This window comes from Monodelphis domestica, chromosome 4, assembly GCF_027887165.1.
Source record: "Monodelphis domestica isolate mMonDom1 chromosome 4, mMonDom1.pri, whole genome shotgun sequence".
Classification (NCBI taxonomy): Eukaryota; Metazoa; Chordata; class Mammalia; order Didelphimorphia; family Didelphidae; genus Monodelphis; species Monodelphis domestica.
This window is the reverse complement of record NC_077230.1, coordinates 174,977,382-174,995,194: the sequence shown is the minus strand read 5'-3', so window position 1 is coordinate 174,995,194 and position 17,813 is coordinate 174,977,382. Positions and strand designations below refer to the sequence as shown.

The window sequence follows — 17,813 nt, the reverse complement described above, 5'->3', positions numbered from 1 at the left end:
AAAAAATAATATTGCACTAAATGTTATTGCTTAGAAGTCCTTTTTTTTACTACACATAATAGTTTAGTACATCTTTTTAGATTCTAGAAATGGACCTTTTCCCAGATCCCCAACAGCATCTTTTCCTATCACAGATTACCTTAATTACAAATTAATCATTTCACTAGATTCATGCCATCAGGTAGGAGCCTCTTTAACTCCCTTGCTCCATTCTTTCTTATTATCACCCTAACTCATCTCCTTTTGAAATGTTGCAAAGGAAGAAATACCCTTGTTCTATATTAGTATTTCAGTTATTTTTTTCGTGGACTATGCAAAAATCCTGACTTCTTTTCATCCTCTTATTCTGACATCTTAAACCATTCTTATTCATGTATTATTTATACAGTTTAGTTTCTATCACTTATTCATTATTGGAAATGTTTCCCTTCTGGTGTACGTATACCTCTTTGCTTGAAATGATGTTTTTATTTCATCTACAGCATGAAGCAGCAAAAGTTTTGCAAGATGCCATCAATGAATTTTCTGGAACACCTGAAGAATTACGTGTTACTATTGCTAATGCAGACCTAGCTCTTGCCCAAGGAGAGGTTGAACGAGCCTTAAGCATGCTTCGAAATGTCACCCCAGAACAGCCTTATTTTGTTGAAACTAAAGAAAAAATGGCAGACATTTACTTAAAGCACAGAAAAGAGAAAAAATTATATGCCAGCTGTTACAGGTAAAAGTCTATTTTAGTCTATTTTAAATCAAGTTGCCACTAGAAATTAATTTCTCAAGTGTTTCTAAACCTAATGCAAAATCCTCTGCTAGATCTTTCCCCAATCTTCCCATACCAATGACTATGTTTTCCCCTACCCCAGTTTCCCTTTACTAATGAGATTCATTTACGATGACATCTTCCTATGGCTGACTACTTTCCACTTACTACACCTCATTTCTAGGTGCTGAGGTTTTTTTTCCTTGTAAATCATTACTGATAAGAACTTTTCCAACATGACACAGAAGTATTTTTAGAAGGATAATAATTCTGATGTCATTGCAGTTCAAAACAGTAGTATAATGCCATAGTAACAAGCTGTCTGGCACATAAATAGCCATGAACCTCTAAAAAGGTTAAACAAGTCCTGGGTACAACTAGCAGGAAGAAGCAATAAATAATATTTTTGATCAGTTTGTCAGTTATGAGAAAGGTGTGTTTTCATTGCCTGGTAATAATTATGAAAGTTAAACTCTGAGCATCAAATTTAAAAAGTATGAAATAAACACTATGAAAAGTAGAGAGGTGAAAAAAGAACAAAAGACCAGAAAAGCAGCAGAAGGCTAAACTGGCAACCAGTGTTACAGGTAGCAGTGGGCATGGTCAAGGAACCAACCCCCTAGAAAATAGAGAAAAAAGTATTTCATCCTAGAAAAATATAACCATTTGGAGAGACTTGGAGGAAGGCCAGTTTAAAACCAAGTGTCCCCAGGAGCTTTTAAAAATAATTGCTCGAACACACGACAGTAATTGTTTTACTTTCCCAGAAAACTCATTCATCAGAACAATTCTAGAAAATTAAAGCATTTGGATTTTCATAATAATATAATAGGATATTACTATATATATCATATTATGATAATATTTTACATGTTTGGAAGAAAGATTCGCTGGTCTGATGTTTTAGGAGTCTGGTGAAACTTATGTATGGACCCCTTTCCAAATAATGTTTTTAAGTACATAAAATAAAATACATAGAATTACAAAGAAAACAAATTGTATAGGAAAACAGTTTATAAAATATTTTTTTAAAATAAGTTATTAAACTCCAGGTTAAAAACTCTTGGTCATCCAAGTGCTACTATACATTGTAGGGAGATCCACGATTACTCATGAGATCTGGCTAAGAATCTATTTGGAAAGAACAAAATGAATGAAAAAGCCTTTTGTTCAGATTTTTATATATATGTGGATACCTACATGTAGTGTATATATGAAGGATTGTCAATACTAATGAGAGATTTATATAAAGATTATATCAGTCAAATAAATGAGATAGTCATTGCTGATGTACAATGAGTTAGGCCCATAATTGAGTTAGAGGAAAAGAATAGACTGGTTTTCATTTTTTAAAATGCATGTTTTTAATCATTCACCTGATACTATGACCCATTTTTTTTAATTCAAATGTTTTCTCAGTCACAACCATATGATTTCAAATCCAGAAATATTACAGGTGACCTAAAGCATAACGAGGATATGAAAAATGGGCATGAATGGGCTGTAGCACAATCTGTACTTAAACAGTGATATAAAGGAGTGATGGGAAAAAGACTTGGGTCAGTTATGTATTAAGGAGGAGGGATAACAGATACACTGCCAGAGTATTTTTAGAAGGAGTCTTTTAGTATATTGGGTGGATCCTCTGCGGAAGAACTAGAAATTAGAAAACAAGGACAAGAATACTACTATATGAGAAGGCAGGGATGGCTTGTAATGTGCACTGATGAAGAGGTACCCACAGAAGTGAAATCATGGATCCACTGAAGTATTTTTACAATAAAGAAAATCCTCAGTTAACTGGAACTAGCTAGCTGGAATCCTTAGAGTATTGCTTTAGTTATGCCTTTAAAGAAGAAAGAAGCAAGTGATGGCAAAATACTTTAATATAAGGTCTATAGTTCCTAAAAAGCAATATTCAGAGGTCATTATCATAACAATACAGATTCAGATTAATCTTGGCTACACTCTAAAGTAAAACTTCAGCTTTGCTTGGAGCCTAGCCATCTGGAATTAACTCTAAACCTAGATATAGGCCAAAGGACAAAACAAAACAACCTTTGGTGATAAAAGAGAACTCCCAAAAAGTACCTCCCAAACAATGAAAACTACAAAATAATGTTGAAGAGCTAAAGATTATACCCACAGCTCTTAAAATCAGTTCATTGGCCAAAGAGAATGAAGCATACAGACTGGCTTGTATTGTCTGTAACAAGCTAACTTTAGTCTAAAATGAAAACTGAGAATCCCAGTGAAAACAACATAGAACCCTCGAGAAGAGGGAAGAGGTTGCAAAAGATAAGCACAGAAGGTTAAGGGATCCTTGAATAACAGACACTCTTCATATCAGAAAAGAGCTAACAATAAAAATACAGTAGATAAAATACCTCTGTAAGGGGAAAAACAGTATTCTATATCTCATATGACATTTATTTAGGGCCTACTATTTGCCAGCTTAGCACAGTTGAAAAAAACAGGGACTTGAAACCAGTAAGAGCTGAATTCTAGTGCCAACTCTGACTAGGTACTGGGGATACAGACTGAAAAATAAAGCAATCCTTGCTCTCAGGGATTAACATTCTATTAGATGAAATATCATGTACATGTGTAAGTATCTACAGTATAAATATAGAGAGAGGGTACTAAAATTAGAGATCTGAGAAAGTGTTTTGAGCTACATCTTGAGGGAAGAAAGGGGTTCTTTGAGGCAAAAATGAAGAAGGACTGCATTTTGCCACAGAGATAGGAGGTGGCATGCTGCATGTGAGGAACAGGGAGAATGCCAGTTTGGCTGGGCCATATTGTATGGAGATTAATATATAATGATAATATGTAGGTTGGAGCAAAGTAGTGAATGACTATTAAATTTAAAGAGTTCTTAGTAGTAGTAGCCAACATTTATTTAGTGCTTAAAGTTTATAAATTTACTTGTTCTGCACAAAAATTGAGAATCAGAGAGGTTGTGACTTTCCTATGGCAACATATCTAGTAAATGTTAGTGTCATGGTTCACACCCAAATCTGCATGCCAAACATTATATAGTTGAGCAGACTGGAGGATGCATTATGTGCAGAAAGTTATAATCTCATAATCTGCATAAATGGTCATGGATGAATATTCTGTTGGCTTTATAGAAAGATTCAGAAGGGCAACTGTTCAAATTCTTTGAAGATTCTGACTCAGCTAATCCATTGAATATTGTTGCAACTTGTGAAGAGTTAAATTCAAGGACTTGGATCAAGTTTTATATGAGTGGTTCTCAGTGAAGATCAAAGAAATGCCCCTGCCACTCAATATTAATTTAAAAGGTAGAAGATTCTTATAAGCAAGTTCAGATTATAATTCTGAGTTTTTTGTGTTTATAGACTAGAAACCCTTTTTGGAATGTTGAGGGGATGATAGCTATCTTCAAATAGTTGAGAGGCTTTGTGGAAGCAAGAGTAGAGGAAAGATAGAATTTAGACGTAGTGTGGGATTGCCTGAGCCAAAAAATACTTAGTCATCTTATTACCCATAGATGTGGCAGCCTAGAATATATGCCATTTAGAATATAAACACATTCACAAATTTTTACAAAGGAGGGTAGTTAAAGATTGAGTGTGTATTGCTTGATAAAACGGCATTGGAGAAGAAAACAAGTTTTGTGGAAAGGTTAGCATGCACCTGAGTTAAGTCAGATTGTCCAAGGATACGTCAATCAACAGGCATTATTAAGTATCTATTGTGTACCAGGAACTATACTAAACACTAAAGATAGAAATAAAAACAATGAAGTAATCCTTGTTTCCAGGGAGTTAATATTCTTTTTTTTAATTGTCATGCCATTCACATTTCCATACTAGTCATTGTTGCATACTATTTACATGTAATGGACAAGAATATATTCAGAATTCCAAATGGTGATCTTCAGTCATTAAGAGAAGTTATGTTTAGTTCTCTTTTTTGGGAAGGCCAGGGATATTTTATACATACATATGTATAGAGAGGGGGGAGGGGGGAGAGTGGGAGTGAGTGCATTTTAGAATGATTTCCATCAAAAGAGTAGAAAAGATTCAGAATATTCAAACTTCAAATATCTAGACTTTGATTTTTCTGGAATGGAACCTTTTTACATTATTCTGGATAAGGGAGATTTTACCGACTTCACAAGCTACTTTCAGATATGATTGAAGATAATAGTTAATAATAAATGGCATTTAAATGAAACTGTAAAGTTTGCAAAATATCTTTTTTCCCTCACGACACAGGTAAAGTAGATGTTATTAATATTTCTACTTTATATACAAGGAATCTAAGGTAGAAGTTAAGTGACCTAATCAAGTATATGTAGTAAGTAAGTGTCTGAGGCAGTATTTTAACTCTGGTCTTCTTGACTCCAGATCCAGTACTCAATCCACTCTATGATCTAGATCCTGCAGTAATCAGCCTCATCAGACAAAAAGCAAACTGTTTTTACTTGACTTAGATATTAAAAGCAAAAAACAAACAAACAAAAAAAAAAACTAGCCTCATATTCCTTTAGAAAACTTTATGCATAATAGTTTGAAATAAAACTATTTCTCACTTAATCAGAAAGTTAATTTAAATAGAATGCCCAATACTCTGAGGTGGCATCAAGATTTCATTGGCATACTTTAAGTATTTTCCCCATTTTAAGAAGAGATATTAGACAACATATATTAATTTTATAATAAATGTTATCCATAGGCTTTGTAAGTTTTGTACTGTAAAAATAGTTCAATGTGAAGCATTTAGTAAGTACATTAATACTTATTTGGTTACATAAATCATATATCTATGACTTGGAGAAGAAGTAAGTTTTTGGATTAGAGTGATAGGTGCATACACATATTACAGATAATTTGATTAATAAAATTTGTCTTCCAGAGACCTTGTAGAAAAATTGCCCAATCCTCATACCTTTCTTCTCCTTGGTGATGCGTACATGAACATACAAGAGGTAAGAACTTGTATTGCTTATTCTTAAGGATTAGCATAAGATAGTTATGGTAAAGTAGTAAGAACTAGAAAACCATTTAAGTTGTTAAAAATTTAATTAAATATTGAAATTATATGCTATAAAAATGAAATTGATTCTTTTTTTCCAGATAAGATTTGACTTGTTACTGATATAGGGTGTAATAATGAAGGGGACTTAGAAAGGGAAGGAACCACTGAACATCTGTTAGGGAATTGAGTTCTATGTGGCACTTCCTCTTTCTTTCACTGAGTTGAGCTGTTACCAATGGAGTCAGTCAGTTTAGACTAAAGGGTAAGTCTGTTCCCCCACAGCTTCCTTCTTAACTCTCCTCCTACTACATAGACTCAGAATCAATTTCTGGTGTAACTAAAGATGTCTAATTTATTCAGGAATAGGGTTGTTGGAAGAATGAGGGCAGGGCAGGGCAGGGAAGGGAGTCCCTAAGATTTCTTTCATAATATAACTCTTGAGGATTTGACCAAGGAAAATCTTTCAGGGCTAAGCTCTGCATTCCCCTAAGGGAAAAAGAGAGTCTCTATCCCAAAGATTGGCTTCAGTTGAGCACTGAGATCTTCATTCAGTTCAAGCAAAAGGATTTTGAGATTGGTATTTCTTTTGCCCAGCTCCACACAGAGTCCCAGATAAGAAGAACCTTCAGTCTTTGACTCCAACTGCTTTTGAACCTGGTTGGAACTCCATCCCATCCCCCCAAGGTTTTGTGAAGGTTCCATTTGCCTCTCTTCTCAGCATCTCTTCAAACTTCAGATTTCTCTTTGCTCTTGGTCATCCCCTTGTTCACAATCCCCCATTTCTGTGTTTATACAAAGTCAGCTGGACTTTGTATATTAGTTTATTACTTACCTTAAAGATTTACTAATATATTCTAACTATTCTATGAAACATACTATTCTAAATATTCCACCTTGCCCCAAAATAACAAATCCTAATCTATTCTCAGTATCCTAATTCTTTCTAAATCCTAAACTAAGATTTAGGATTTACAGGAAAGTGGAAAGGGTAGGGAAATTCAAATTCGAATACAGAAATATTTTGAACACAAACAACAGATTCAACAATTGTAAAATTTTTGTAACAAACTAAATTTTCCTATCACAGTGAACTATAAAAATTGTACTATGAACTCTTATAAACTCTATTAACTCCTGAGGTTCTGTCTTCTAAACTTATCATAAGCTATAGTATCATTCTGTCCCTAAGCTGTCTCAAGTTCCAAACTTCCCTACGCTAATATTTCCCTGTGTGTTAATTGTTAATCTATTATTATATCCTTATGCTATGTTAGTGAATTAACCCATTAGCATTGTACAAATGTACATTGCTCTTTCTGTACAAACTTTACATATGTACAACTATGATACATTTTTACATGAGTCCTGATCAGAAGTCATTCGGACAAGAATCTTTGTAACTTCTTGCTTACATGAGTCCTGCAGAAGCTCAAATAAGTTGATCTTATGTATCATGCAACCCAAAATATCAGTGTGAAATAAATATGTATGCTAATTATGAATTATATACTTACATACTTTATCCATGACTCTTCATGTCATGATTTTGTTGTATGTATGTATGTATGTATGTATATATATATATATATATTCATATGTATGCATTGACCTATATGTGAGATTATAGAGGATGTAAAAATGGCACTAAAGGAAATACTTGAAAAGCAGCTAAATTAGGCCAAGTATCCATAGCAGAATTACATGCTCAAGGCAGTAGTTGTAAGAGAGTAATTAATAAGGTATATGAAAAAAGATGATATCAAAGATGTGAGGGGGAAAAAATCTCATACTTTATTAACATCACTCAGTCATTTATTTAGTGCCTTCCATGTGTCATGAATGGGAGATACAAAGACAAAAATGAAACAGTCTCTGCCTTCAAGAAGCTTAAGATCTCTCATTGAGGTCCTATGCATTTTTATATGGTAAATATATGCAAAATAGAACTGAAATATATGGAATTTGGGGACCTTAAGGCAAGAGCAGCAATAGAGGGAATATGGAAAAGCTTCATGTAAAAAGTGGTGCTAATATCCACCATCACCTTCTATTCCCCCCTGAAAAAGCAAAAGAACACATTAATTAATAGCCAGTAGGCTATGTAAAATATTTATTAAAATCATCTACACACATACTGGAGTCATCCTTAGTGAGATTTTCACAACTAGTACTATGCATCTTTTCCATGAAACAATTGACTTAAATATGTAACAGATACAAAAGTCCACAGTGCTTTTAGTTTATGGAACCAAACACCATTTTACAAGTTCTTTAAAAAAATATCCTCATGCTTACCTCAGAATTATTCAAGATCATTCAAAATTTCCCTATAAGATATAAAAACAGATAATCCTTTTTCACTACCCTTTTATCATTAATTTCAGACAGAGCTTAAAATAGGTAGATTTCATTTTGTCAAAGATGTCCTCCACTGTAATAAAAATGATCCAGGGAAATGCCAAGTTAAAGAGAGATTCCTAATAGATTGTAAGGTCTTCCAAATACTTCTGTTCACAAATAAAGTTGAGCTGGATACATCATGCCCAAGAGTGTTGCAGCATCCCCAAGAAGAGATATGTAATCACTCAAAGCAGCTATTCTGTTCATCCAAATTGATCAAGAATGTCCATTGTACAGGGATATATTGGAGATATTCTTGTTTTGGTTCTAGTGAATATTGCAATAAAGCACATCACACAAATTTTTTGACTCTCCAGTACATATAAAGCATGTCTTTTATACTGTAGTCTATCAAGGGTACAGTAGTATTATGTTTAAATAAATGTACATTCCTTAACCAAAAAATACTTTCTTGATAAAAACTGCTAACCATCAAGCCTTCAGAGTTGTCATCATTTTGGTGGTGGAGGTATCTTGCCTAAGTATTGGTGGCTAATGACTGTTCAGAGAGGTGGTTACTGAAGGTTGATGTGATGGTGGCAATTTCAAAAAATAAAAGTTTGCTGTAGAAATTTACTTCCTTTCACCCAAACACCTAGAGGCTATTGTAGAGTTAGTAACTGACCTACTTTCAATAATGTTGTGCTTAGGGAACAGAGAGGTCTAAGAAGAGGGAGATACACAGGAACTTGCCGGTCAGTAGAATTTTGTGTTAATTTTCTTGGTCTATTAATTTAGCCTTATCTCTTCTTATTTCTGACAATTGTAGCCTGAAGAAGCCATAGAAGCATATGAGCAAGCTCTCAAGCAGAACCCAAAAGATGGCACTTTGGCAAGTAAAATTGGGAAAGCCTTGGTCAAGACTCATAACTATTCCAAGGTAATTATATATTATGTAGTTAGGAATAATCTACTGGACCAAATTTCCCAAGCATCAAGCTATGAAGTAACTCTTCAAAAAGTAATATGTACACACCTGATGTCTGCAAAACTTTGAATTGTATTCACAAACTAGAATTTCTTTTTGAAGGCATACATGTGGTCATATCATCACTTTGCTCAAAATTATTAAATGGCTCCCTACTGCCCCCTAAAAAAACATTCAGACTTCTTTACTTGTCATTCAAATCTCACCATAATCTGGCACCTACTTATATTTTCTGATATTTCATATTACTACCTTCTTTGTTAATGTCAACTGGATTGTACTTGCCATCTTTCTCCACTTATGTCCTCTCTTCCCACATTTGTTCATTCTCTTCCATTTGCCTAAATATCTATTCTTAGACTCTTTACCTACTAAATTCCTCTCTCCCTCCTCTAAAGCCGAAATCCTTAAGTATTGAGATTGTCTTTTTGAATTCTCAGTGCTTAGCACATAATAGGCACCTAATAAATGCTTACTGACAAGTAAAATTCAAGTCTTATGCTACCTCTCTTTGGAAGTCTTATCAGACTTAAATCTTCTTTTGATAAAACTTTCCCTCTCAGACTTTCCCTAACAAAGAGTTTTATAATGCCCTTACAGTTACCTATTAAATTACCTGTGTATCTTATCCCTCACTTAAATGGCAAAATCCCTAGAAAATCATGGCTTAAGAAAAATGTGTTTTCCTCAATATTTGATACTGTATTCTTTATACACAGCAGGTGCTTACTACATATGTTGAATTGTTGATTTTCTTTGTAGCTCCAGAACTTACACAGTTCTTGACCCAGAATAATTGCTTAATAAATGCTTGTTGACTGACTGGCTGACCTCAAAAACTTTTGTCATTATATTTTTCAGGACTTTTTGAACACATAGAAATCTTTCAATTTTATACAGTAAATTTTTGCTCCTTAAGAAAACTAAATAAACTAAAGCCCAGACCACCATGTTTAAAGTTATATTGAAGTTTCTATTCACATACATTTTTTACTATGTGAGAAAAATATGAATGTTCTTAATAACCCTCCCATTTCCTTCTGGTCCACAGTAAGTAAACACTTTGACTTGGTTTTGGTCATGGGTTTACATTGCCTACGTACTCTTGTCAGATCTCTTCAGGACTGTTACATTTCTAAGATGATTAGCCTTAGATATTTATATTCTACACCTCGCCTTGTATTACAATGAGGTTAATTGGTCTATGAAGCTGAAACCATAACTAGTCTCATTTGGATTTTGTTTTCATTAAATTAATTAACTTCTCATAAAATAAAGAATGTTAGGGCTGAATATGATAGCCTATAATACTCGTGACTGAGAGAGGTAGAGGCTTCCATCATGAAGAGTACTGTGATTGGGCCCATGAATAGCTGCTGCATCTTTAGCTTAGGTAATATAGAGACCTATTCTCAAAGAAAAAAATTGTACCTTGATGTCATGTATTATATTTGAAGTTTTAAACCTTTGTCCATACATAATTCACAAAATTTAGGCTATTTTAGGAAATGTGTCTATGAACAAGATTATTCTTTTATTAGTTATATCTTTATTATTTTAATATCTTTATTGTTTATAGGGCATGGAAAATAACTATTGTTGAATGTTATTTAAATTGCCTCTCACCTTTAAAAAGAGTTTTGTATTTAGGCAATCACTTACTATGAAGCTGCACTGAAAAGTGGTCAACAGAATTTTCTTTGTTATGACCTGGCTGAGCTTTTACTAAAACTGAAACGTTATGAAAAGGCAGAGAAAGTTCTTCAACATGCTTTAGCCCATGAACCTGGTATGAATATCTTCTTAATTTAAAACTATATATACCCTAGCTGTTTAATTTAGGTTTTTTAATACATATTTTTGCTTAAATGTAAATGTTGGTAAACTATTTACTATTAGTTCTTTATTTAATATTCAAGTATCCTACTCTTTATCAAAACATCATGTTTGAAAATCCAGCACAGACTCATGGGAAGCTGGTTATTTATGTTATAAAATGGTTTGTTACTCTCTAGAAGACTTCTTTCCTGTAAATGACTAGCACCTTTAGTGAATTTAAAAATTCAGTTCATAAGACTTAAATTTATATTTTTCAAGAATACACATGTTGTCCACAGTAAAATTTTATACAAAAATATGTAGGTTTTTCAGAATTTTGAAGTGGTGCTGAAGATATAAAATATTCAATTAATTTTCACTTAAGTGTTTTTGTATTTTTTAATCATTTTAATGTTAAATACAGGAAATAGTTTTGAATTGGATAGTGATGAGAAGTAATATTTGGCTATGATATTATGCTTAGGTTTTCTATAAATGATACTCAAGCCAGGTCCCCTTTTCCACTTTGATTCGTAACAGTAGTTATAGAAGTCATAAAATGGATTATTATGCTTTATTTAATGTGTGCCTTTTACTTCTTATGGATAGCATTTGGACATTTATTCACCCGTTCATTTAAATAGTAAATAAAATATTTTATAATGATTGAAAAATAATTTATTAAGCATTTTCTGTGTATGAGGCCTTGGGGATACAAATAGGCCTGACCTTAAGGAGCTCATACTCTTCTTGAGAGAAGCAGCACATAAAAGATAAATTCAGCCAGTGGTTTCATAGAAAAACACAGCAGTCTTTAAGACATGTGATAAGTCCCGGAAGGATGCTACACCAGGATAGTTGATATGAATTGGAAGTTTCTCCATCTTATGAGAAGAACTATATTTAGTGATTCCTTCATCACCAAAAAGGTGTAAGCAATCATGTGAGCATGGTGAATTGACTAAAAGAGTCCTTGCCCAATATAGGGAGTGAGGACTAAGGGTATGAGTTGAAGGAAATTTTGGTTTTTCTTTTACAGTGGTAAAGATAGGGGAAAGGAAGAAGGGTGATTGGTTTACTGTCTAGTTAGGTGGGATGATGGGTAGTGTATAATTGAAAATCTGTTACCCTAAAAAAAGAACTACATTTCCCAGGAGCCCACTGACTTCCTGCCATTACATACTTCCTGTAGATAGGGGATATTAGGCAGGGATGTGAAAGGTCTCACCTCTTTACTTCCAGTCCAGAGTTAAGAAATCAAGGAGTAAAGAAGATACAAAGTAAAGACCATGTGCCCACAGCCAGTTCAAACACCCGCCTTCCCACCATCAAGCTCTGGACTGGAAGTAAAGAGGTGAGACCTTTCACATCCCTGCCTAATATCCCCTATCTACAGGAAGTACGTAATGGCAGGAAATCAGTGGGCTCCTGGAAATGTAGTTCTTTTTTAGGGTAACAGATTTTCAATTATACAGTAGGAATACATTGGCAGGAAGGTTGGAGGAACATGACACTCAAAAGCATTTGTTTCAGAAGTGGTAAGGAGAAGGATTTAAAAAGGTAAAAGGATGAAAAAGGATCAAATACAAATTAAAGCTTTTCATTTGTATTATAGAATTTTAGTTCTTAATGTAGAAGATGTAATTATCATTTGAAGTTTGTCCCTCTGATTCTAAGCAACCTTAAACTATGCTGGACTTTTTATAATCATCATTCCATATTTTTGAAAATTAATTATTTTCTCAAACAAGAAAATGAAATTTTATTAAATGCCTTTTTTTTATTGCGGAGTTAAAACAAATTTTTTTTCTATTTTTCAACATTTAACTTCTTGATAGTAAATGAACTATCTGCTCTAATAGAAGATGGACGTTATCAAGTTCTCTTAGCAAAAATTTATAGCAAAATGGAAAAGCCTGGAGAAGCTGTCATTGCATTGCAACAGGTAAATAATAGAGGAAATATAATACACATGTGCATGCAGGAGAAGAATGTAGTCACCCCTATCATCACCCTCATACACACATAATTGAATCAGGGATAGAAAAAATGGTCCTAAATAGAGAATATTTACAATAAAAAGATAATTCATAAAATATAGAAGCTATAGGAAATGGCAGTGATTTGGGCTTTAACATTCTGAGAAACTGGTTTGAAAATGAAGCAATGCTTTGGAAAAGAACCCTAGTTTTCAAATTGAAAGATATAGGTTCTGTTCCCAGATCTACCACTGACTAGCTCTTTGATCTTGAACAAGTTACTCATTTTTAGTCTATAAAAAGGGATGGATAGATACCATTAAAGTATAGTAGGGACCAACTTTTAACATTCTATAGTCTTTTTGTTTTTAGTTTAGAATAACTTAAATGTTACTTTATTTAAAACTTTGAGGTATTGCTGTAATAACCGTTCTGCTTTTTATTAAATTTTGTGCCCTAATATGGCAGTTACTGATATTTGATAAACCCTTAGTTCATATGTTTATAAAGAAAAGCAATATAATTGAGTGACATCTACAGTGCAAGATAACTATAATAGTTCTAGTTATCCTGATACTGTTAAAAAGCAAAGTACTTTGCTCACACAAAATGAAAATGTGCTACTTATTTTTGTCTTGGTTATATAAAAAGCCTTTTTTTCCCCCATTCTCCCATTTGTAGGTGATAGGAATAGCCTTTTGTGTGTACATAGTGATGAGTTTCAGTGTGGCTTTGGATTATAGATACTAAATAGTTTGATAGAATTTGTAACTGACTTGAAAGGATAATAGTTTGATTTTTCTGCTTTCTGAGAATTGAATTTTCAGAACAAATTGTTGCAGGTTAGATAATTGTGAAAATTGCTTAAACATTCACCAGTTAAATAGGTAGAATAACCTTTCTATTAAATTTTGCAATTTTCTTTGGTTTTGAAATAGTGTACACTACAATTCAACAGCCACTTATTGAGCATGTCCTGGATATTTCTAAGTATCATGCTAAGTAATTGAGTAAAACAATGATGGTCAATAATTCCAAGGATATTATAGTTCAGGAGGGAGAAACAAGATACATTTACAAACAAATGTGATACAAAATTGATTTCAAAATTGTATAAGATACAAGATGCTTTAAGAATGCATAATAAAGTAATCCCAGACAAGCAAGAAAGAAACTAAATGAAACCACAACTTCAATAAAATAGTAGTATAGGGGTAGCTTTGGGGCTCACTGGATAGAGAGCCAGCCATAGAGATCAGAGGTCCTGGGTTCAAATCTTGACTTCATATACTTCCTAGCTCTGTGACCCTGGGCAAGTCACTTAACCCCCATTGCCTAGCCCTTCTTGCTCTTCTGCCTTGAAATCAATATTTAGTATTGATTCTAGGATTGAAGGAAAGCTTTTTTTAATGAAATGAAATAGTAGTTTTATAAAGTAAATCAACATGTATATGTTGATATATATAACAAACCAGAAGTATGGAGTAGAAGGAGTCCCATTCAAAATACCTGCAAAATCTATTAAATATTTAGAAGGCACAAATACGATTATGAATTTTATAATTGTATTATTTTAAAGAAATAAAGACTGTTTTAAATAATTGGGATATTAATTGCTTGTGGTCAGACTGTGCCAATTTTAATAAAAACAATGCTTCAACCTAACGTAATTTAAAGACTTCATGCTTTATTAGTGAAACTACCAAAGGAAGAATTTATTGAGCTAGACAAAAATAAGAATGTCAATTTGGATAACTAGAACTTGAGGGAAAATATTTTTTTTTAAATATGAATGAAGGTGAATTAGACCTTTCAGACCTTAAATTATATTACAAAACAGTAGCCATCAAAATTATTTGCTATCCATTAAAAGTTGAAGGGGTTGGATAAGTGGCAGAGTGGATATGGTGCCAGGCCTGGAGTCAGGAAGATTCATCTCCCCAAGTTCAAATATAGCCTCAGACACTTACTAGCTGTGCAAATCTGAGCAAATTATTTGACCATGTTTGCCTCTGTTTCCTCATCTGTAAAATGAGCTGGAGAAAGAATGGCAAACCACACCAATATCTTTTCCAAGAAAACTTCAAATGGGATAATGAAGGGTCTGACACAACTAAAATGAATGAACAACAGTAACAACAACAACAAAACAGAAGACTTGATCAGTGAAATACTAAAGTAAGAATCAAGTAAAGTTAAACTCAAAAACCCAGAATTATATAAACTTGAGAACATAAATTACTTAGGAAAAATTTTGACAAGAGCTGCTGGGAAGACTGGAAAGAATTGTGGCATAAATTAATGTTTAAACTAACATCGTATACCATATGCTACAATAAACTCAAAATAATGTATTAATGTATTATTTAATAATGTAGTAAAAGGCACACCAAAGATAAAGTATGCAAAGAATTAGTATTAGTTTGTTTAGTATTTAGAGAAAAGAAACCTTAGAGATCATTTATTTAGTCTGACCTCTTTGTTTTATAAGAAAAGAAAACTGATGAGAGAATTGCTCATTGTCCAAAGTCTTTGCTGAACCCTTATTAGGGCAATACAAATGCCAATTCATATTTAATCGACCTTTTATTGATCATGTAAAAAAAAAAAAAGTCCTTCAAAAGAAGACTTTTATCATTTTTATACACCAGAAAAGATAATACAGATTGTCTCACTTGCAAAATTTTTCATGGGCATTTTCACTTTAAATGAATTATGAAGGCAAAATGAGATGCAGGACAGGTATTTTGTTTGCAAATGTACTACTATGTCAATAATGTGGGAAATGAAATGTTATGTGATAGTTATTTAGAAATTATTTATTTAGAATGCCTTTTTTTCTTTTCTTTTCCTTCTTCTACTTCTTCATGTCATTATCCTTTATTGCTTTTAGGCACGAGAATTACAAGCCCGAGTACTAAAACGTGTTCAGATGGAGCAGCCAGATGCAGTCCCCACACAGAAACAGTTAGCAGCTGAAATTTGTGCAGAGATTGCAAAACATTCTGCTGCTCAAAGAGACTATGAGAAATCAATTAAATTTTACAAAGAGGCTCTTGTTTATTGTGAAACAGATAACAAGGTCAGTTCTTTTATACATTTTTCATAGTATCTTTGATAGCAAATATCAAATTGCTCTGAAAAACGAATTCTGACGATATTATTTATAAAAATTTGAGGAGAAATCTAACACAAATTACATTTTTTTAAAATTAAAGAAATAGTGTTAGGAAACTAGTTCTGAATAAAACCAAAAATATTGGTGTCATGCCTCAAATTGGAAATGTTTAGTAAATGAAGATGATGAAAATTCAAAGTATATAATTAATTATAAAATAAATCTTTTGCTTTTTAATGTTTTTTATCTTGTGATTTAGTAATCTGTTTCAAATAATTTCAAATTATACATACATTTTGTGATTAGGGCACAATTAGTAAAATTGAGGTGGGGAAATATTTGGTAGACATATCTAAAATAAAAATGTGTGCTTAATTGTTTTTCCTGATTTTGCTAGCTGAAATTTGATTACTCTTACTAATATCTACTTAGTTTATTATTAAGCTGAACAAGCATACTATATTATATAGGTAAAATTCTTGAATAAGAGATGAGACAAAACATCATTGTATTCTCAAAGCTAAAGCTTGCGCTTGAAAATTTTGAAACTAGTATATTGCTTCTAGAAGTGAGAAAATTTTAATTATTCTTTAGCATTAATGAAATGTAACAAAACAAAAACTTCTACCTAATAACCAGAGGTTTAGGATTAGTTTGTTTAGTATTGGGGAATAAAAGAAACCTTAGAGATCATTTAGTCTAATCTAATCTAATCTAGTTTTACATGTAAAGAACATTGTCCAAAGAAGTTGTACATTGCCATAAGTCACAGAGCTTGTTAATAGTGGTAGAGGAAGGACTTATCTTTCCTGACTCCAAGTTAAGTTTTTTTCCTACTACACCACATTGCCTTTATAAAAGTTGAAATTACCAATCTTCAGAGTCCCAGAAGTTACAAAAAAAACACATGGAAAATATTTGTTGTTTTCCTACATTTCCTGTTATCATTATCTTATATTTAGGATCTAGCCCTATATTTTTCAACTTGGGTATTTTTTTGGATACTCCGAAAGTTTAGTTTAGTTTTAAGAAATATTTCTCTCATTCACAATATAGTCCTAGAGATTCCTGAAAAATTAGTTATGATTTTAATCAGTTTTTTTCATATGTGTAGGCAATGTTAGAACTTGCACGTTTGTACCTGGCACAAGATGACCCTGATGCCTGTCAACGTCATTGTGCACTCTTACTGAAGAATGACCAAGATAATGAAGCTGCTACCATGGTTAGTGAATTTTGCTATGAAATCTAACTATGATAAATATTTATTTTCTCTGCACTTGATAAATATAAGTTGCTGAAATATAATCATACATTCCAGGTTAAAGTTTTAGAATGTTTGATTATATGATTTGATACTAATATTTCTATGGAAATATTTCATTTGCCCGTAGCCCTTGGCCTTCCAACGTCATCCTGAAATAGTCCAGGCCTTTAGGCATCTCAACTGTATTGTGATCTTTTTTTCTTTTGCTAAGCCTTTGAAAGAATTTAAGGCCTTTTTTCTAAATTAGGATGAATTGACATTCCCCTTACTTGGATAAATACCCACCTTCTTTTTCAAAATATCTGCCAATTATCATTGCTAGGAGAGGTCTAAAGGACGAACTGTTAGGCCAATCAGAAAGAGGACAGATCTCTCTATAAAGAGAAAGTAGGAGTGTCTTTCCTGTAAAAGGCAGGCAAAAGATCGATCATTTTTTAATAGGCCATATGCTTCTGTTAAATAATGTTATTATTGAAGAAATGGCCTCATGGTCTTTATTGCTTAAAATTCCAATTGCAACAAGAAATCCTTTA

General features: G+C 32.8%; 1 protein-coding gene across 5 annotated transcripts in view; it reads left to right on the top strand.

Annotated features, from left to right (window-relative positions):
- The window catches only part of TTC21B (tetratricopeptide repeat domain 21B), a 109,610-nt gene that overhangs the window by 57,290 nt on the left and 34,507 nt on the right, over positions 1-17,813 (top strand). For 4 of the 5 annotated variants that reach the window (XM_016433674.2, XM_007494302.3, XM_016433673.2 and 1 more), the window contains 7 exons: positions 483-721; positions 5,648-5,720; positions 8,940-9,050; positions 10,749-10,887; positions 12,755-12,861; positions 15,789-15,977; positions 17,128-17,238. In XM_016433674.2, coding sequence (XP_016289160.1) covers positions 483-721; positions 5,648-5,720; positions 8,940-9,050; positions 10,749-10,887; positions 12,755-12,861; positions 15,789-15,977; positions 17,128-17,238 — 969 coding nt within the window. The remainder of the gene's footprint in view (positions 1-482; positions 722-5,647; positions 5,721-8,939; positions 9,051-10,748; positions 10,888-12,754; positions 12,862-15,788; positions 15,978-17,127; positions 17,239-17,813) is intronic. The other variant, XM_056797221.1, reaches the window with a different exon arrangement.